Raw genomic sequence first — 21,048 nt, 5'->3', positions numbered from 1 at the left:
CCAAAGTTAATGTTAAATAAAAATGGTAATTAAGAGTGAATATGATGATGGTTTTTAAACTCATCTCAAGGCCTGACCCCTTCCTTTACCTCCACTTGATTTGTGGCTCCCAAGCAGAGCAGGGTGGCAGCAGAGGCAGCGCTGGCAGGTGGAAGCCTTTGCCCAGGATGTGCCTCTCCCAGGATTTCCAGTTCTCTCCTGGCAAGAGGGCACGAGGACCTGCTGGTGTTTAAAGAGGTGCTCAGCTCCTGCTCCATGCCAGCTCGCTCTTCTGGAGACCGACGCATCTCCTCAGGCTGACTTGAACTGAGCAGGAAGAAATTACGTCAACGTTTGATCATGAAAGCAAAAAGTTTATTCATGTTTGAAACTACATATAACTACCACGAGGAAGACTTTTCAATCCAGGGTGTAATCCAGTTAGAAAGTAACACGAAACGGTTTAATACATTAGAATCACTGCCACAAATTATTTTCATGACTCAATCAGTTTCAGAATCGCATACAATACAAAAGAGAGAGAGAAAGGGCCCCTGCGATCCAGGGGGATGTACAGTACTGAATACTGAAGTCTGTATGCATTACAATTAGTTGTTGGTTTTTGCGTGTATTAGTAACAAGATGAAGAACATTCAAAATGCTTCTCAGTATTTACAACAGCTGCACTGTTTTGTGTCCAACCTAAGACCCCATGTTTCCACTTCCGCTTCTTTAGCAGTTGCCAAGGCAACCCTGATTTGTAGGAGATTACAATGTACATTACATTTCGTGGGGAAACAAAGAGTTAATTACAAGATGCAAAAAGATAAGAAAGAGACAAACTACAGCGTGAGTATCGTTCAGAGGTAGTAAGTGAGCACTCTAAGCTACAGAACATGTTGAAAGTCTATTGGTTTGTATGAGTTCGCATGAGGTAATAAAGCTGTGTTTGATTGGTGAGATGTATAAATACTCTTTTGCTACACTATGTACAACACTCCATATCACGGTGCTTTTTCCTTTCCTTTTCCTTTGTTTCTGTTTTGCTGCCCAGCAGAGGCACCAGCCTTTGGCAGGCGTGGGTAGCACCCAGCTCGTACTGTAAAACCCCGGGCGGTGGCGTGCACAGAGACCAGCGGCAAGAGTCGTCATCTCCCAAGAACAACCTGCGTCCGTGTCGGGGACGGAGAGGAGACTCGGGCTCCGGGGGGCTTGAGCAAGAAAAGATGCTCCTGGTTTCCAATCTAATTTGTAAGACAATAGATCTCAACAAAAATGTGACGAATAAGGATTCTTAAACACGACCATTGTTAACCGAAATAACTGAACAGCTCTTTTTATTCCAGCTCTGTGATAGATATGAAAAGATGAAACACAATCAAAGTCTGTGATTCCTGTCGACTTTCCATGGAAATATGCACACAATTAAATTTGGGTGAGGCGGTTCTTTGTGTCTGCTCTTGCTACTGAGGTTAAGCTTGTCCTGTACTTTTACCCTTAAGGCCAAGTAATTGGCAACTGTTAGACCAACATCATTAAAATTGCTGATAATAAATTATGATAAAATAGTTACAGGGCTATAAACAATGCTAAATCTTGGCCTAATTGGATAAAGTGCTTTTTAACATTGTGTGTTTTAAGTATAAATACAAATGATTATGATACCTTTAAAAAACAGATTTACCAAGTTTTCTAATAAGACAAGGTTTTACAGTAAAGCTGTAGGTGGTTGGCTACAAAAAACTCTTTCCTTTTTCTCCTGCAACTCTGAATGCGCTAATCAAGGCATCTCAGCTCAGGGAAAAAGTGTTGCTAGGAGATTAGTTAGAGGTATCCGAGTGCACACTTCCCGGCCCTTCTGTAGGGGAAGTCACAGAAGATGGAGTGGTTGCGTCCTGCCAGCCTCCATTAGCCTGCAAAGGCAAAAACAAGTCAATTGATACCATTGCTATTTTAATTACACCACGGGCTGACTGTGGGGCTGTGGGCAGGGATTGTCCCGCACTCCTCCGGCTGTGCCCGAGCAGGGAGAGGGATGTGCTCAGGCAGGGAAAGCAGGAGCCCTTCAGCCAGAAGTTGGCTGCAGTCAGGACTGTGGGATTTCTGCAGGATCGTCCCTGCTCTAATGAGGAACATCCCTCCACCGGCACTTCAGCTTCTCCCCGGAGAGGACAAGCCTGGGGCAGTCGTGTTTAACCCCCGCGTCTCCCTCACTTGCCGAAGTTTGGAATGGCCTTTCCCCACTGGCAGGGCCCTCGGCCGAGCTGCCCCACATGGTTCCCTGCACGTCCCCCCAGCTCCCTGGTAAAAGGCAGAAAGGTTCGGTTTTCCAATTTATTGGAAAAGGTTCTGTTTTCCAATTATCTGCAGCGGCAGCCCTGCTGCGGCCCGGCTCCGTGCGCGGCCGCGGCCCTCCCGCCTCAGACCTGCCTCAGCACGAGCAGCGCAGGAACAAATTTGCCTTATGTCTCGGCCAATCGAGGCAATTGCTGGAATCAATGTCTGATCGGATTTCGGCTGTGGCAGACAGCTTGTCGCTACATATTTTTATGTCAGTCAAGAAGAGGGAGGCGCGGGGCTCGTGAGTTGGGGGACGCTGAGTGGAAGTGACGGGGAGGCCTCAGCGCAGCGCCCGCCAGAGCGGCCCGGCCGCGCCGCCGCTGCCCCCGGCCCTGGCAGGGAAAGGTTAGCAGGGAAATGTGCTCGGGGGCTCGGCCACACAGACCCTCCCGGGCCGGGGGACACCGGCCAGACACGCAGGGGGAGCAGCGGTGTCGGGGGACCCCCGGCCGCCCCCCTCGAACCCCACACCCAGCCTGGCTCCGCGCTCATCGATCACGGCAAGAGAGCCTGAGCGGCTGCACCAGGGGACAGCAGCCTCGGTAATTATCTCTGCAGATGAAACTGCAAACAGCGCAGCTTCCTCCGACAAACCCAGGGCTTTGGGTTTTCCCTTCAGTGAAATTAACGGCAACACCAAGCAGCCCAGGCTGAAACCCCGCCGGCCCCCGCCCGCTGCTCAGACAGACCGAGCGGGCACAGACCCTGCGCGAATGCAGGAGCACCGCGGGTTTGTATTTTGTAAAGATATGAGAATCTACTTAGAGAAAGAAAAACTCTTGTGCAGATATGAGTCTAAAGATATTCCATCTGAAGTAAACATCATTCCTCTTTTATCCAAATTTATAAACAACAAATGTACAATATTTTTACTCAGCTTGGCAGCTGGAAGAGAGGTTGTCAGCAAGCATTCTTTTTTTCAAATAAATTAATCCTTACTCTGGTGGTTTGAGATTATGCACTGTATTATACAACAGCGCCTTATCAGGCCTCATCAGTGAAGATGGAATTCATGTCTGTAAAATGCTGCAGGCAATCACAGTTTCATATTTTATCATGTTGATAAGGATATCGCAAATTCTCTGAAGCATTTCAAAACACTTAAATGAAAAAGGAGAAATGCAACTAAAAGGCTTTTTATATGGTTTGTTGTGGGTTATTATGAGTTATTTATAAATCCAAAAAGAAAGATTTGACATTTCAAATGTAAAAGATTTGAGTATTTAATGGTACTTTTTTCCCCTTACAATTGAACATCTTCAATCACATTTTAAATCATTAATATTTACTCTCATGGCAAGCAGCAACTCAAAACGGGGGGAAAACCTCCCCTTCCCTGTGGCTGCAGCAGCTCACCCTGGGTCTCCCTGTTCCCCTTCTCTATGGGTTTCTGGGGCTGCTCAGCACCCGCACCCCAACCCACATCAGCTGGGAACCACCGGGGTAAACCCTGTCAGGGGGGAGAGGTCACTAGACTGGGAATTCTCTACAGTAATTTTAGAGTCCATGAGCATGAAGGAAAACAAAGAAAAATCGCCTCTCAAGCAAATATGAAACATAAAATAAATAAATAAATAAAGCACTAATTGTTGCAGCTGTAAGTGGGAGAAACAAGCTGGGGATGAGGGATGAGCCTGGCCGCTGCCGGGGGTGTTCCATCCCCGCTCCCAGCCGGAGGAAGAGCACAGCTCCACATTGATTTATCCCGGCGCCTCGCGCAGCCGCGGGCGCAGCCTGCCCAGCCCGGGCACTGTCACATCCCATCCCTTACGGCCAGCGGGAGGACATTTAGCACCTATCACCATCAAGCCCATAATCCCTCAATTTACTGGCATCTGTTAGCCACACGGACTGTTCGCTGCCGTTTGGAGTAAGGCCAAAGGTACCTCTCACACACAGGAAAAATGGGCACCCTTGAAATGGCCAAAGGTGCATCAAAGTCCGTCAGAGCTGGTGCCTGGCACAGCCCAGCAGAGCTCCCTGCCACAGGAGCCTCTCGGAGGCTGTTACCTTTTAACTCATAAGGCTGAAACAAATAAAAATTCAAACCATTTATAGTCACAGATCTGGAATTTCTCATTTCTTATACTAACAAGCCTTACAGCTGCACCAAGGGCTGCTCTGTGGTTCATCCCCAAAGATGTGATATTAAATAACACTTTTGCAAGAGCAATTAACACAGGTATTAATGACTGCATTTACCTGCCACTGCGCTTATGGCTCTCCAAACCACTGTTCCCCCGGGTACTCACATTTAAATTATGTGGACTGTACAGTGAATTTCCTCCCAAGCCATCATTGTATCCTCCCGTCTGATTGATAACATGACGCAGGGTATCCACCTTAAAGTGAGGGGAGACAGGATTCATCATTCCAAATCTATTAAAACATCATCACTTACAATAGGCAACATTTTGAATTATGTGAGCCAAAAGGGTTTAGCATCTTCTATGAAAGGCAAATTTATCAATCAAGACTGACTGGCAGAATTTCAACCAATCCGTGCCCGTTAGAGCCCATACATCTCTGCTGCTCTCACCACCAGACACAACTTCCTCCCAGCACCGCGGCCCGCAGCTCCTTCCCAAGTGTCTGCAGCAAAGTGCTGGGAATATTCACCCGCCTGTGTGTGCTGGCGTGTGTGGAGGAGATGATGGTGTGTACACAGCACATAAACATGGAGCCAGCCCTTCGGAGAGGGCTGGAACAGAGACTGGCAATGAAGTGGATTGTAATAGCTCAGCCAGATGCGTTCTGACATTTAAGTAAATAAATAAATAGATGAATGAATTAATAAATAAAAGTTTGTCCAATAAATGAAAGAGAGATGGGAGAATTGGGTTTTTTTTAAGGGCAGGAGGAGGAGGGAAGAAAGGAAAAAAAGAAAGAAAATTTCACTGCATTTACAGTGTCCATGGAAGTCAGATGTACCCAGTCCCATTCCATGAGCTCAAGCCAGAGCCGAATGCATTCACAAAGCTTAAAATTTCAATCAGAAAAAAATCATTCTTTCCTTTATATTTGTGAAATTCAATGCTGGGGTAAGAATAGGCCACATCCAGAAATATGCAGCCTCCACTCTACAGCGAGGCCCAGACCAGTTAATAGAGCCAGAGTAAGGTGGAATTTTTAGCCCAAACCCTACCCTGCCAGAAAGGCCCTGCTGGGGGCATTTCTCCTACCTGTGACTGCACATTGGCTCCGACTTGGGACCCCTGGTAAGAATCCCCATTCAGACTCTGCATGTTCATGAACATGTCCCCAGAATTTGGGAGGTTAAAAGAACCAGAAGAACCTGGAAAGGAAAGAGTTAGGTAGCTGAATAACAGAGAGCTGCAAAAACATAACCCCAAGACCTGAGGGCAGGGGAAGGAGAAGCAGCAGGAGAGGAGAGGACAGGCAGGGCTCAGTGGAGGGGAAGTTGCCCTGGCGTGGGTCAGTGTGGCCACCGGTCCCCCACACCGGCCACCACGTCCCGGCTCTCGGCCCGCACCAGAGCGCCGTGCTGGGCAGGCCTGGAGGCTCCCTGCAGCCCAGGGCTGCTCTTCCCTCTGCAAGGGCAGCCTGGACAAGTGTTTCCATGTCACCGCTGTCCCCCTGTGGATCACTCCATCATGAGGTGCCATCACCAAACACGCATTTTCAGCCTGTGTTTCATGTCTCCTTCCAAAGGAAATTGTTGGCAGTTCCCAATTATGTTGTTTATTACTGTCAAAGAAGGAACCTTTTTCTTACTTTCTTTTAGTTAAAGTCTTATTTTCCCCATGGAAAAAATTTCTCTATTCTCTTTAAAAGTTGTCCACAACTAAGTCACAGCAAAACTTGATGCAAATATTGTCTGCTTGGGCTTTGCCCCTGGAGCCCAAAAGAGCAACGCCCCCCTCACACACTCCCTGACTAATGCAGTGCTCACACTTGCAAAATATCATCAGCACACCAGTGAGACCTGTAGCAGAACACCTCGCAGAGTAACTCCAAATTTAAGTTCCATCCCTAGATTTCTACTTATAGCATCAACTCCATTTAGAGTTTAACATCAACGCCATCCAGAGTTTAACGTCTAACTAGAGTATGCTAAAATATTCCTCTATTTTGCTGTTATCTTGACAATAAATTTAACAATTCTACAAAAACAGACTTGGACCTCTGCCCCATTTTACATTCTTTTCAATGAATGAGAAAAAGCTTAAAGTAACTACAGAAACAAAGGTGCCAGAAGCCAGAGCCAGTTACCACTGTGGGAATTACATGGGCCCCACTCCGCTGTCCCGTAGGGCTGTGGGAGCTTGGCTGGAGCTGCTGGGATCACCCACGGCAGTGCTCAGCCCTCGTGGTCCAGCCCGGACATCCTTGGGCTCAGGACTGCTCCCTGTGCCATGGCTGGGACTGCTAAGGAGCTGCAGCCTGCTCATCCTGACCGAGCTCGCTATGGCTCAGGCCCTGCCGGACGCTGGAGCGCAGCAGCCGGGTACGTACCAGAATTGGGGGTGGTGGGGGAGTTGGTCTGGTTGTTCTGGACAGCCGCGGCCACGGCGTGCGCTGCGGTCACGGCCGTCTTTGCCGCGTAGAGATTGGCTTCCTCCTGGAACTTCCCGATGTTCTTCTTGTACCTGATTCTCTTATTGCCAAACCAGTTGGATACCTGCAGTGGGAAGAGGTGGGAAGGGTGAAGGACACAAAGTGCTTGGCTGGGCAAAGCAGGATCCCTTTGAGATGTCATTCTGAGAATGGAAACACAACCCGTACCTGCTCCAGGCAGCTGAGCACTAACCCGGACCAGTTAAACATCAATATGGAGCCCAGAAAGACCTGGCTGGCAAACTGAGGCACCACAAGTGACTGATGACTGCACGTATGCCGGAGCTTGCTGTACCACAGTATTGTCCCCTGCCACCATGGGCCATTTGTCAACAGACTGGTGCAAGACCCAGAAAGCTGCTCAGGGGGGACCAAGGTCCGCTTGACTGAGGGCGAGTGGGCAGTGAGAGCAATTGTTCTTTATTTTTGGGCTGGAACAACCTTGGCAGCCCACTCACAGAATCGTGTTTGGTTGGCTGAAAATGAAAGGAATCATATAAATCAATAATGGTTGAAAAGTCACTTTGTCATGTCCCTTTGAAGATGCTGTACTGAAGCCAAGGTGGCTCCCAGGGCACCGGCTATTAACCCACACAGGGGTCACGCCTGGAGCCGCTCAGGGAAGTTTGTACAATCTTGCTTAGGGGCTTTGTTAACTTCAGCTGCTGTAATAGAGCTCCTAAATAACAAACCCAGTTTGGAACATGGACAATGGCCAACACAGCACAGACAATAAAAGAACTGCTCCAGCGGTAAAGGGGAAGGGACCAGTGACAGCCCAGTGGTTATCAGGCAGCCACAGGGCGTGGCAGGGGCTGGGGCCCTGTCACAGCACCCAGTTCAGGATCCTGCTGAGGCAGGAGTCAAATCCTGCTGCATTTGATGCAGCACAGCTTTTGTTTAACCACAATTAATGGAAAACCTCTGGCCTTTACCAGTAATATGGAAGGCACCTTATACATCCTGCTCCCCTGATAATACTCCACCATATTCTATATATTGCACTTAATATCACCTTGTCAGTCAGAGAAGCAATAATACATTAATGAAACCCAGCAAATAATTATTGTGTACAATCAGATTATGCTTTATTAACAGTATCATAATTGAGGAATCTCTGCACATCAACTGTATTGTCCACGGATGTGCACGAGACCCCTCTGTTTATGCACGCCCCTGGACCAATCAAACAACAGCCATCACTAATAAAGGTTTATTTAATTCTCACAGTAAAATTTTAATATCACCAGCAGCCTGGGGAAGCCTCAACGAGTGGATTTGCTTGACATCAGATCGTTTCCATTCTGCTAGTCCCAATACTTCTTAATCTTTAATATCAAGGCAATTAAAATTAATGGCCACTCATCCAGAGCCACTGTGGGCAGTGTTTCCTTGACATCAATTGTTTGATGGGATTACCTAGAGGTTAAACTAACAAGCAAGGTTTAATTGGAAGCAATGAGAGGAGCAGTGCTCGTACGTTATGTTTAACCCGCACACCACATCTAAATGAATATCCAGAAATGTTAAACTCTCCCTCAGACCTGCGCGGTGCCGGGGCCGCCGGAGGAGCCGCAGCAGCCTGGGGGCCACAGCCACCCCCTGTGCCCTCTGCCCAAGGACTCTTTGTGCTCCCATGGCACTCCAGGGCAGGGCAGAGCGTGCCCCAGCCTGGGGAACGTGGGGACACCCAGGGACACCCAGGGACACCCAGGCACAGCCAGGGGCTGCAGCTGGACCTGGCCAGGGCAGTGCTCCAGCAGGCTGTGCCAGGCAGGATTTAGGATCCCTGCCTGCCTGGAGCACACCTCACCTGGCTTGTGCTGCTGGCACGGCCACGGTCCCAGGGAAGACCAGGGTGCAGGTGCGGGGCTCCCTGGGCAGCACCGGGACACCGCTCCTCTCCCAGCCCCGTGCTCACCCTAAACATGGAAGTTGTCTCCATTGTAGGCTGCCTCACAGCACATTTTTCATTAAAACAAACTATCTCTTCACATAAAAAAAACAAGGAACATCTTTCTCCTCCTGATCATTGAAGGCCAATTAATTAATTGGGCTTAATTGTATATTAAATTTCAAACAATACTGTTGTACTTATTTATCATGTTAATTGCAATGTTAAATGAAAAGACAATAAATTATTGCTGAAATCATCAAGATGCCTAATGTGGGATTTGGGATGGGGCAGGCCTGCCTTGTGTCTCCAGAGTGGGTGATTTCCTGGGATAAATCAGTGCTCATTCGGCAAAGACACAGCTGAGGCAAGAGCATTGCTGCTGGAGTTAGGGAGCTACAGATTCATGGATTGTGGGAGCCTTTCCACTGTGCTTCCATGTCTATAGCACACAGTCTATGTTCCACACCTAAAGCGTGGTAGAAACCAGAAAATGTTAAAAATCAATGTTGCACAATTACAGCCTATGATCTAAAGTCAAGAATTTTACCTCCAGAACTATTTTATTATGCTGCAGCTTTTTTCCTCTCTTCCCACATAAAGTCCTAGGGGCAGAAGTCCCTCCATCCAGTTTTCCCTGTCCACTTGCTCACAGAAACACTCAGAAGCAGCAGGGGCTGGAGGTGCTGGAAATCAGCTCATGCATCCTTTCCTTAAAACAATGTTAAATATATTCCCTTGTCAACCACATCCTTCTTTTGTTTGAAGCAGTGAAAAATGTTATTGCTGTACTCCACTGCCCTGCTCTGAGCACTGGCTGTGCCCTCTCTCCAGCCCGAGTGATGGACTGATGGTTGTTTGTGACACCCTGAAAGAGGCTCATCTGCAAAAGTATAAAACATCAGCCTTGCAGCCGTGGTAGGGGAGAGCAGACAATACAGTTTATCTCCCTCCAACGTGTGCTGATGGGGTAGCTCTAAATTACAGCCGACAATGTTCTCTGCTAAGGACATTTTTTTCTCCAGAATTACCTTTTCCACACTCTTAAAAATGAAATTGTGTGAGGTGTTCATCTTAATAAATAGTTTGCCTTTATGTTTTTCTTGAAAAGCCTTCTCTACATATTATTTTAAACACCGATATCAAAACTGAAACCATCGATCTCCCACCTGCAACAAAACGATTCTGGGAGACAATTTTCTTTGCAGCTCAGTAAAGTGCCATGGCAGCAGGATTTCCAGTCAGCAGCTTAATCTGGGGGGAGGATGACCCAAAACACTCACTAATTAAGTGTTTGAGGGAGAAAATGTTCTGCCATGAATCTGCCCCCAGCATGTACAAGGCACTGACAGTACAAGAGAGAAACACTTGGGATCATCGTTAGGAGAGACTACAGAGGAGCCTGCCTCAGCCAGGGAAAAGACAAAGCCTCTTCATCAAAGACGAGGCAACAGCTCCAGAGTTTGGAAAGCCATCCCTTAATGTCATTTATTCCTTCTTCCAGCTCTTTGGCCCTCCAGGGTATTTGCAGCACAGGAGGTAAATGAGGCATGATGACAGGCACGGCAAGGTCCAAGGGACACTTGGTCAAGGCTGAAAATACACACACTTAGAGATCTTCTGTGAAAGCCCTGAGCGAGGTGCAGCTCAGTCACTTCCTCGGATGCCATTGCTTGTCCCCTGCAATGCTGCTCCTGCCAGGGTTTCAATGACTGCTCCATTCACTCCGAGTTCTGGACTGCATCCTCTGAGTTCTGCTCAGTCACCAGAGCAGTGTGTGGGGTCTGCTCTGTAGTGCCTGCTCAAAGCTCTTCTACTACATGGCCTCAAAAATACACACCCTTTTCAGTATAAAGAAAAACACCTCCAGCCCAGTTTGACCTACAAAATATCAACTAACCCTGCAGTACTGCCATTCAGCCTTTGGAAGTGCATTTGAAAATCAAAGATTAGAATATCCATGGTATTCATGGTATTCTGTAGCTGTGACAGCAGATCCATCAGGAACTCAAGCAACCAGCTGATCACAGGCACTCCCTCTCTCTCACACATGCTCCTCTCCCATTACCTGATACGTGGCCCCATTCCCAGGCTTTACCATATCAACCCAAGTTTTCCAAGTCATTTATATCTTGCCAGAGCAAAGCTCCAGCCGTGGCCAAGGGCCCAGCCCTGTGTCCCTGGTGCCAGGCTGGGTGGGCAGCACTGCCCTCGTACCAGGCTGGCAGTGTCACCCAGCAAGGCTGAGGTTGCTGGATGCAGCGCTATGGAGGACACAGGGCAGCTACTCCCATCGCTCACTTAGACTTCCTAATGGATTCAAGAAACAACTAATTCATGTCTGTATCAAATATTAAAAAGACAAACCTATATTCCTGTCACAGGCTCTCTGCCACTGCTGGGCTGTTGGACCATCTGCCTGTCTTTTATTTCATTCTACAGCATATACATTAAATCTTATCAAACAACCAATTAAGAAAGAAATCAGATCTATTAGCACTAGAAGCAATCAGTTATGGCTTCTCAAATGTTCTATCTCATTTCCTACAGTCACTTCAGCCTTATCTTGATCTGTCTTTTTATCTGTCCACACTAAGGGATCACAAGCCCCTCCCTGACAGGCACAACTCAGCACTGGGTGCAGAGGGAACAGCTCTTCAGCAGGTCTGGTGGGCTTTTTCCCATGCCATCTCCCCCAGTTGCATTAACCAAAACTGAAGAACTTTTGGGTTCTTTAATCTGGTGTTGATGGCCTGGCCCCTCCCAACTATTCAGCAGGCTGCCTCGGATCATGGTGTAGATTTCTGGACACCACTTACTGAAGGAATTGCCACAAACCATCTCGTGCCAAGGACTGAGACCAGCAGCATGAAGGCTGCAGACCACAGTGCCCTGTGCTCTCAGGCAGTTTGGCTGGTTCCAGGCATCCACAGCAGCTGCAGGGATGCCTGAGGGCACGGGAGAGCAGCCCAGCAGCCCCACGGCTGCCCTGCACCAGCAAGGCTGCAGTCGCTTCTGTGATGCCACGAGCACAGGAGGAGCAAGGTGAGACTGAACAAGCTCTGTGCTGAATTTCCCTCAAAAACCCCCTGCCCATCACCACAGCTATTTGTAAGCGGACTGGGAGAAACTGCCTCCAGCCCCATCCCATACCTCCCCCTGGCACCGAGCACAGGCACTTCCCACTCCAGCCAGAGTGGGGTAAGTGCTGCATGGCAAGGAACAGGCACACACAGCTGTCCTGGGGCAGCTCTGCCAGGGCTGGTGCTGTGGCTGCAGCCAAAGTCAAGTAATTCCAAATTTGGAGGAGCTTGGCAGCTTTTCATTTGAAAATCTTCAATAAAGTGCCTGAATTTTTCATGCATTCAATGGAGGCCTATAAAGTAAATCTCAACTCAGGTCTTAATTATAAAGCTAAAGGTTGCGTTGCTAATAATGCCAATACTGCAGCCTGCAATCATTAATAGTTAACAGATGCGCCGCAGGCACCACTCCTCTCAAGGACCTGAAATATTGATAAGGGAGCTGAGGGAGCAGGGAGGAGCTGGCACACCAGCCCTCGCACAGGAGCAGCGTGGCTGGAGAGCTTGGGAGCTGCAGGGCACTTCCCTGCCACACAGGTTCAAGTTTTTCCCCAAGTTGTACATGCCAGATTTGTGTGGGAATAATTGGGGTTTCTAGCAAACATACAGGCCACATGGAATGCCAAGCAGTGTTTTGCTTTTTGAGCTGCCTGGTGAAGGAAAACTCGATGGTGTCATCAGCCTGAGCACTGCTGCCATACACCAGTCTGAGCTGTACAGGAACTTTGGCCCACACAGAAAGCAGCTGCAGCCAAGGACAGCAGTCCTGACTGAGGAGGTGCTCGTTTCTTGCATTAACTTCACAGTAACAGCTGCTATGTGTGGGAAAAGGAGCAAATCTGCCTAATGCAGTTTTGCCACACAGAAGTCACTTGTGTCACTTCAGTGTAGCTGAATTCCTGATTGGCTTAGAAAAACAACTTTGAGATGGCAGCATTGCAAAGGGAACCAGGAGATGGACACACTGTGTGTGCAGGGTCAGGACTGGCTCCCTGCTGCTTACCTGCGATACCGTGATGCTGCATTTCTTTGCCAGCTCTTCTTTGGCTTCTTCACTGGGGTAGGGGTTACTGAGGTGGGAGTAAAAATACTCGTTCAAGATTTCCGTGGCCTGTTTACTGAAGTTACGCCTTTTCCGTCTGAAATGAGAAAAGGAAAACACCACTGTTCCTCCAGATGCCAGCAGGTCCCTGGCAGGGTTGGATAGGGAAGAGCAGCCTACGTTTCACAGCCTGTGCTGCAGCACAGAACAACACAGCAGAGCTGTCCTGGCACCCTGATCCCTTTGGCCTCCCCGACACCATGGGAGGGAGCAGCAGGCAGCAACACCACGTCCTGCAGGCAGCCCCACAGGGCTCTGGACTCTGCCTCTGTTTTCACACCCCCACCTCCCTGCAGGGTTCATCTCAGGGGAGCACAGGCCACGTTCATGTGCTGTGGCAGAAAAGGTAAAGCATGTGCTGAGCCAGCAGCCTCCCTTGTGGCTCCTCCACAGCCAGGTACACAGTTCAGCCCAAAGTTCCTGGCCACAGAGCCCCTCTGTGCCAGGAGCAGCCTGACAGAGCATCCTTCCCTCCTTCCCTCCAGCACAGGTCAGCTGGGCCCTGCACAGCTCCCCAGGGTGAGGACGGCACAAGAGGATGGGACAGCCGTGCTGATGTGTCCTCACATGGCCCTCCCTGAGCTAATTGGCTTCCAACAGCAAGTGGATTTCAGGGCTTTGTGAGCGAGACCCATCTGTGCCCCCTCCTGCCGTGGGCTGCACGGGGCCCAAGCTCTGGCCCTGCATGGACAGGCCCCAGGTGTGTCACCTTGCAGAGAGCACCCGCCGGCCAGCAGGAGCCACCAGCCCTCGGCGGTGGCAGCGCCTGCACAGCTGCAGCGCCATCCCCCCGTGCCAGCAGCTGCTCTCCTTGTGCAGAACACCTCTGGAAAGCTCCAGTTAAACATTTCCTTGGAGCTCCTTCCCCCAGGGCTGCTGCAATCACCGCCGGCGCCGCGGGCCAGCCGGCAGCCGAGCGCAATCCCCAGCGCGCTCCTGCGCGTATCGCGGTGCTGCTAACTGTGCTGTATCCTGGAGCAGGCAGGCTCCCTCCCTAGAGCTATGTTTATCTCATTACTATGCTTCCGCTCATTTTGCCTTATTTACCTTCCTCCTTTTTAAAGAAATCACTTTAAAATGTACATCTGCAGGCTCTACCTTTGCGTTCCTGGAGCTCTCCATAGACATCTCCTCCAACTGCCTGCAATTACCCTGATTTCCCACACCTGCCAGTGACCTCCTTGTTAATAACATTATTTTGGTCTTGTTTAGCTCCTCACAGCTTTCAGGTGTGAAGCGTGAGCTGCTGGAGGAGGGAGGCTCCGTGTGGCGCCTGCTGCTCCTCCCCATTCTGCACACTCCGCTCCTGCTCTGCCAGGCCCTGCCGGCTGCCAGGGCCCTGCTCTGCAGACAGGAGCCCTGTGAAGGGGATGGGGCTGGGGATCACTATCCCACCTCATCAGGCTTCAAAACAGTTCTGACTGTGCCCAAACCCCTCTCCTAATCCATGTCTGCCTGCCTCCTGGCAGCTTGTGGAGCAAGCAGCCCACTCAGGCAGCTGTGGGTCCTGGGGACAGGCACCAAGCTCCAACAGTGGTGCAGGTGTCCAAGGTGGGGAAAACAAGCCCAGTCTTTGTGCTAAAATTTGTAGAAAAGACCTTGCTGCTTCTGAAAGACTACTGTGCAGGGGGTCCCTTCCACAGCAGCTGGGGATGAAGGCTTTTGTTGGGACAGAGCAGCCTCCCACCCATCCCTGCTGACATGGGACACCACTCCCAGTATGCCCAGGCTCTCCTGGGCTGCCCAAAATTACTGCTTCCCCCCCAAAAGAGAGAGGGGCACTTGCCTCTGCCTTACCTGGCATCAAGGAACCTTGATCTTAAAATCATTACTGCTTCACAGGTGCTTTGTTTGAGCTGCATCTGGATGGAGCTGAACTTTCGATGAATGATGCCCACCATCCTTTCAATCTCCTTGGGAGAAATGGGACGTGTCCGGCTCTGTTCTCTGAGGAGGTTCATTACATGAGTGGTAAACTCATTACATGCCTGTGGAGGAAGAAGAGGCTCAGATGTGGGTTTGTGCCATCCCACAAGGACACAAGCTCCAACCTGGCTGTTGGGGGAAGGCGGCTCTGGGGGCTGGGGGATCCTCACACAGCCCTGTCCCCTCCACATGTATGTGCCCACAGGATCCCACACACCCTCTCCAGGAGCCCTGCAGCTGTCCTGGGGCAGCCAGGGGAGCTGAGTGACCACAGCACTGCTCCTGCCATGCTCATCCCTTTCCCCATCCCCATGTCCCCAGCCAGACCCCCGTGGAGAGGAGCAGTGGGATCAGCCCTGTGCCAGCAGCAGGCAGGGGCAGGGTGTGAGAGGGGAGAACACACCCCACAGCCAGGTGGGCAACACCCCGAGCCCTGTGCCTGGGTACCCCCTGCAGCACTGCAGAACCTGAGACCCTTCTGGGCACCGTGTCCCCACCCTGGCTGGGTGTCAGTGGCACTGCCCCAGCCTGGCCCGTGCTCTGCAGCCGAGGAACTGAGGGAAGGCACAGGCAGCCCTCCATTATCACTCCCAGACTGTGACACATTGATATAAACTTCTGACTGAGCCATCACCAGGAACCCCCGGTCCGAGCCTCCGCACATCCTGCTGCCCTGCCTTCCCTTTGCAGGCTGGAACCTGCCAAAAACTCTGCTAGCTCCCCTCTTCCCTCTAAAGCCAGGCTGCAAAATATGTACATAATGTGTCTGACAACCACATTTTCAAGGATACTTCAACATTTTAATAGATTATGTGAGGGAAGGAGTTAAAAGTGAAAAGTTTATGCATCTAAAAACTCATAATTTCCTATAACATTTGCTGAACGTCTCACAACTTATTAAGTGAAGCCATCTATGAATGCAAATGCTGATTAGCAATTTGGCAATAGCCCAACATTCGCAGAATTCACATAGCTTTTCTTTAAACCAGTAGTTCATACATGATTAATTAGAACATCTCATTTATGTAGTGTGCACTTTAGCTCATTACTCTAAGTAAAATTCGTTAAGTATTTACATTTAGATAATTAAAATCTGGGTACACCCTTAAGAAAGATGCATACACTTCAGGCAAAGTGATTTTTTTTCTTTACACTACTGAAAGTAAATTACAGGCTAATTTACATCCCTGCAGCCCCGTTGGAGGCAGCGCTGGCGAGCCCCGGCGCGGACCCTTGGCTCGCCAGGCCGAGGGCGTGGAGCCTCCTCCAGCACCTGCCAGCCCGGCGTGCCAAGACCCTCCCAGCTCCAGGTGAGGGAGTTCCACACGTCTCACCCTCACCTCCCACTGCCACATCCCTCCATTCATCACGGGACAACCCAGGCATGCAGAAGCTCAGGTCCAGCCCTCTGACCAACAGCAGGAGCACAGGCTTGGGCTCACACGGGAAATGTTGCACAGAAGGGAGAGGACACAGGCACCAAAGTGCAGCAGCTCTCCCCCTGAGATCAGGCAGATGCAGCAGCTCTGATTGTTCCCAAATACAGCTGCGCCCAAGAATTTGGCACAAGCCCCCTTCTTTTCAGATCCTGGGAACTCAATTTTAAAGTACAATAAAATTGGTAACTGTTGCACTAGAAATATTTTCAGGTATGTCTTCTCCATAAGAGATTTAGTATCAAAAACTAGACATTGAAAAGTAAAAATTAGTTTCTTACTTTCAAGAAGCAAAAACCTTTCTCTGACTTTGCTTAAGTTCCCTGATGAGACTTGGTTTGGCTACAACTGCTTGGAGAGCCTGGGCTTAATTCATCTCCACCAGCACCTCCCCTCTGCAGAGCTGCCTCACACAGCACAGTGGGAGGAAGCTCAGAAGACTCTGATGCTTTGTCTTGTTTCTCTTGTTTATTTATAGCGTCCAAGCTACTTGATCCCTTTTCCAGGACTATTTTTCAGGCCTCTGCTTGGTGCCTGAGATATTATTAATAATGTCAGGTTATAAGTGATGGCCTTGTTAACCTGCTCAGAAACCTTGTAGGAGCAGGGATGCTCCTGCTGCCTCAGTGCTTCATCACAACTGCACAGCAAAAAGAGTGGAAATGGCCCAAAACATTGTTGAGAGGCAGGGTGGCAGCCAGGGCTCTGTGAGGCTGGTGGTGGCTTCTGAGCTGCCACACTTCACCCCAATTCGAGGTGAATTCAGGAGACATCTGTGAACTTGGGAAGTGGGTTCCCAGCTGCTCTAGGAGGCCTGGGACCCTTACAGTACTTTTGCCTACAGCAAAAAATGTATTTCAGTGTAATTACAGCAGATAGCTTTCAATATGTCATCTCTGTTATAGGAGCTGTAAATTATGGAAGGCGCTGCCTGTGCGTGGCCATTTCTCCCGGCGCCCGGCGAGGGAGCGCTGGGTGATGGCGTGACACACTTTCCATTTCTCTTTCCTTTTTTTTTTTTTTCCTGAGTGCATTCCCCTGACTGGCAACAAATATCAGGATCAAACTCTGCCTGGAAACTGTCTCCAGGAAGGCGCTCTGGTTCCTGCTGCCATGGGACGGGGCAGTGGCTGTGCCAGGCAGGGTGGCAGGAGCAGCTCTGCGGTGCGCCAGGTGCCCGGCACGGGCTCCCGCTGCAGGAGGGCTCCTGCCTCCCACAACCTGTGGCGCCAGAGGCTGAGATGCCAAGCCCTGGCTGCCTCTCGGGCACTGTAGTGAGACAAACCAGCAGGAGACAGTTTGCTGCCAGGCTGGGGAAATCATCATATGTCTGTTGAGCAGACATGGCTGGGTGTCAGGATCCGTGGGGAAGCATGCAAGTCTCATCCTCGGCTCTACCTCTCTCTCCTGCTCCGGCAGCATTTGAGCATCCTCCAAAATTTCCTGTGGTGTGGACGGATGGCTGTGACATTTCAGCTGAAACCTTTGTAAATGGTGCTACAGGGCAAAAAATGCTCCTGCTTCCCCCACGTCATTAAACTTATTAGAGTCCAAGGATGTTTGCCAGGAAGCGGCTGCAGGCGCGGAGCTGCCGCCTCCCTGGCCCAGATCTGCCCGCAGCCTGTGTCACTGTGCCTGCATGAGACGCTGCTGCTGCTGCTGTGTGGGGCTCCTTCATCCCACAGCCACCCCCATCCCAGAGCTACAGCTGCACCTGGCAGGGCGAGGAGAGCTCAGGGCTCCACACAGGACTACTGGGGCCTTGGGGGCTCGGGGGAGAACAGCAGATTTGCACAAAGACCCTGACAGGTGTTTGCTCAGTTATTTGTTCTCCACTTGAACAACACGGTGAAAGAGACAGCACAGACAAGGCAGTGCCACTGGCACCTGAGACACACGGTGCTGCTGGCACCTGGCAGCATGTGACAAACATTCTCAGTGCCACCGGCACAGTAAATGTGTTGGGTCACCAGGTCGCAGTGGAGAACACAAACCTAGAGGTCTCTGCAGCATGCTCTTCACTCCAAACAAAGACACTGTGCTGGCATCTGCCTGAACCAGGATTTCCCTAGTTCCTGTCCCAAAGCCTGGGCCAGGTGCTGTGCTGGTGCCTCACTGCCCACTCTCTTCCATCCTGCTCCAGCTGACCTGGCCAAGTCTTGTGCCAGAAACTCCTGCCACCTGCTCCAGGAGCCTGTGGGCTGAGCTGGCCAATGCAGCCCTTGTCTACCTGTGCTCCCCAACGAGCCAGACCCCGCTGTGTGAGACCTCACCAGGGCAGAGGGTGGCACTGAGTGACAGACATCGCTCCTCCTCTCTGCCTCTACAGACTGGGCAAGGGAAGAAACACAGGCTTGCATGTTGGTCTTGTGCAGTTACAGACAACAGAAAACACTCAGGCATGCAAGACATGCGTCCTGGCTCCAGCCAGCAGCTCCTTGGAGCCTGACAAGATTCCCATCATGGCTCTCTGGGCAGAGGGGTGAGGAAGGGAGGAAGGGCTGTGGTCCAGAGTGGGCAGTGGTGGGCACTGGAAAGCAGAGGAGAGCAGTGTCAGGTACACGAACAACTGAGAGGCTGATGTCTGACCTGTTCATATTTCTCCAGTTCTGTGTGATAGATTTGTCTGATCTGGGTCAATTTGGCTCTGTAATCTGAGTGTTCAATAGAGTTATCTGAAGACCCTCCAGAGGCTGCTGCGGCTGCAGCTGCTGCCGCCGATCCCCCACCTTTCTCCGGACCTGAGACTCCTTCTGCCAGAAGCATATTGTCTAGTCTCATTAGCTGAGGGTCCGGAGGGTCTTCCTCCTGGGCTCCTCGGATGCTCAAACCTTGGGCAGAAAAGAGAGAACAAGAGAAAACACAGTCAGTACTTCTGCATCTGCCCGGCCGCTGTCCGCTCGCTGCACGCCTGCCACGAGCCCTCTGTGACACCCGCCTGCCTGGGGGCCACGGGCACAGCCCTGCCCAGCCCTGCCTCCATCATCCCACGGGCACAGCCCTGCCCCAGCCCTGCCCAGCCCTGCCCCAGCCCTGCCTCCATCATCCCACGGGCACAGCCCTGCCCAGCCCTGCCCAGCCCTGCCTCCATCATCCCACGGGCACAGCCCTGCCCAGCCCTGCCCAGCCCTGCCCCAGCCCTGCCTCCATCATCCCACGGGCACAGCCCTGCCCCGGCCCTGCCCAGCCCTGCCTCCATCATCCCACGGGCACAGCCCTGCCCCAGCCCTGCCCAGCCCTGCCCCAGCCCTGCCTCCATCATTCCACGGGCACAGCCCTGCCCAGCCCTGCCCAGCCCTGCCCCAGCCCTGCCCCAGCACCCAGCCAGCCCCTCCACAGCCGGTCCCGTAAGGTGCAGGCCAGCCGGGGGGACAGCAGGGCCATGGCACCTCTCTGCTCCCATCACAGCAGGAACAGCACTGCCTAGGCTGTGCCAGCAACACACAGCTGCCAGGCATGGCCCTGGGCCCCAGCAATGTGCACTCTGGGGACAGCACAGGATTCCACACTGACTGTCCCAAGGAGGACACGCAGTGGGAGATGACTCCCCCACTGGCCAACTTTCCAACTCAAGAAAGCACAAGGCATTAATTTGGCTCTAAAATACACATTTTAAACCTGTCACCTTCATTTAAAACTATAATTCCATATAATTTCATGGGAATAATAAAAATGTCTCATCATTTCTTTAAATTATTCTGTTGCCTGTTCAGAGGTCCATAGGCACAAGCTGATGATGCCACACATTGTCCTGGTGTGTCCCTGAGCTGGCAGATGTGTGTTGGGGACAGCCCTGGCACCCATGCTGCAGCCAGGGAAGATGATGCCACCCCTGGGAGTCCCTGCAGCAGCAGGGGTGGTGGTGCCTGGCCAAGGGAGCACTGCACCCATCCCTCATTGCCTCATCTGCCAGGTCCCACTGCCTCGCCACAGCCCCTGGTCTGCGGTGCCATAACACAAGGGGTGATTTCCTCGGTGAGTTGTTCCCCTGTTTGTCACACTCCTCCTCTGCTCTGCTGTCAGCATGATCAATAACAACCTGGTTTTAATCCACTCAAGCTCTCCTTCCCTTCTCTTCAATGATTTCTACTTTTGTTTTTCCGTTTAGCTTCTGGACCCTTTCTCAGACCATGTTTACTGTGCTCTATTTCCAGCTGTTTTTCGTCTGATGCATTTCTGCTTTTCACTATGGAACTCATCTCCCTCCCACTATCCCATCGCAGTCCCACTCTGCTCCCAAATGCAAATGCCTAGCCAAAACCTGCAGCAAAATAATTTGGTACAATTGCAGTGATTTCTGCATCATGTACTTCTGTTGCCGTTCTGGTTTCTTTATCTCTGCCAAGGTCAGGATGCTGCATTCCAACATGCTTCCATCAAGAGGCCAAGGTGAGAGAGCTTCATCCAAAGTTACACAATCCACCCAGACTCAAATTAATATTCCAAATCCCCAGCCCTTCTCTATAAAGCTGGCACAGTGAGTGAGTGGCCCCGAAGGTTTAACAGCAGGAGCTGACGCTGCACTGAGGCTGAGGAGCGGCGAGGGGCCTGAAGCACAACAGGAAGACACTCAGCCATGAGGACAGTGACGAGGCCACTCAGGTGTTTCGCACGCAACCCAGCGTGTCTCGGGGGCTGGTGGCACGGGGGGAGCACATTGTGTTCATCTTCATCCCACACAACGCTCCCACGGCCACAGCATCCCACCCG

General features: G+C 51.0%; 1 protein-coding gene across 9 annotated transcripts in view; it reads right to left on the bottom strand.

The window, feature by feature from the left end:
• Window positions 1-332: 332 nt before the first annotated feature.
• PBX3 (PBX homeobox 3) overlaps window positions 333-21,048 on the bottom strand; it is a 103,815-nt gene continuing 83,099 nt past the window's right edge. For 8 of the 9 annotated variants that reach the window (XM_063409796.1, XM_063409795.1, XM_063409798.1 and 5 more), the window contains 7 exons: window positions 18,928-19,169; window positions 14,774-14,964; window positions 12,878-13,013; window positions 6,796-6,961; window positions 5,502-5,614; window positions 4,572-4,661; window positions 333-1,892 (listed from right to left, as the gene is read on the bottom strand). In XM_063409796.1, the coding sequence (XP_063265866.1) occupies window positions 1,800-1,892; window positions 4,572-4,661; window positions 5,502-5,614; window positions 6,796-6,961; window positions 12,878-13,013; window positions 14,774-14,964; window positions 18,928-19,169 (1,031 nt within the window). In that variant the 3' untranslated portion in view covers window positions 333-1,799. The remainder of the gene's footprint in view (window positions 1,893-4,571; window positions 4,662-5,501; window positions 5,615-6,795; window positions 6,962-12,877; window positions 13,014-14,773; window positions 14,965-18,927; window positions 19,170-21,048) is intronic. The other variant, XM_063409799.1, reaches the window with a different exon arrangement.

The sequence above is a fragment of the Prinia subflava genome, chromosome 12 (genome assembly GCF_021018805.1).
Source record: "Prinia subflava isolate CZ2003 ecotype Zambia chromosome 12, Cam_Psub_1.2, whole genome shotgun sequence".
Classification (NCBI taxonomy): Eukaryota; Metazoa; Chordata; class Aves; order Passeriformes; family Cisticolidae; genus Prinia; species Prinia subflava.
Note: the sequence above shows the minus strand (reverse complement) of the source record. Positions and strands in the feature narration are given on the sequence as shown.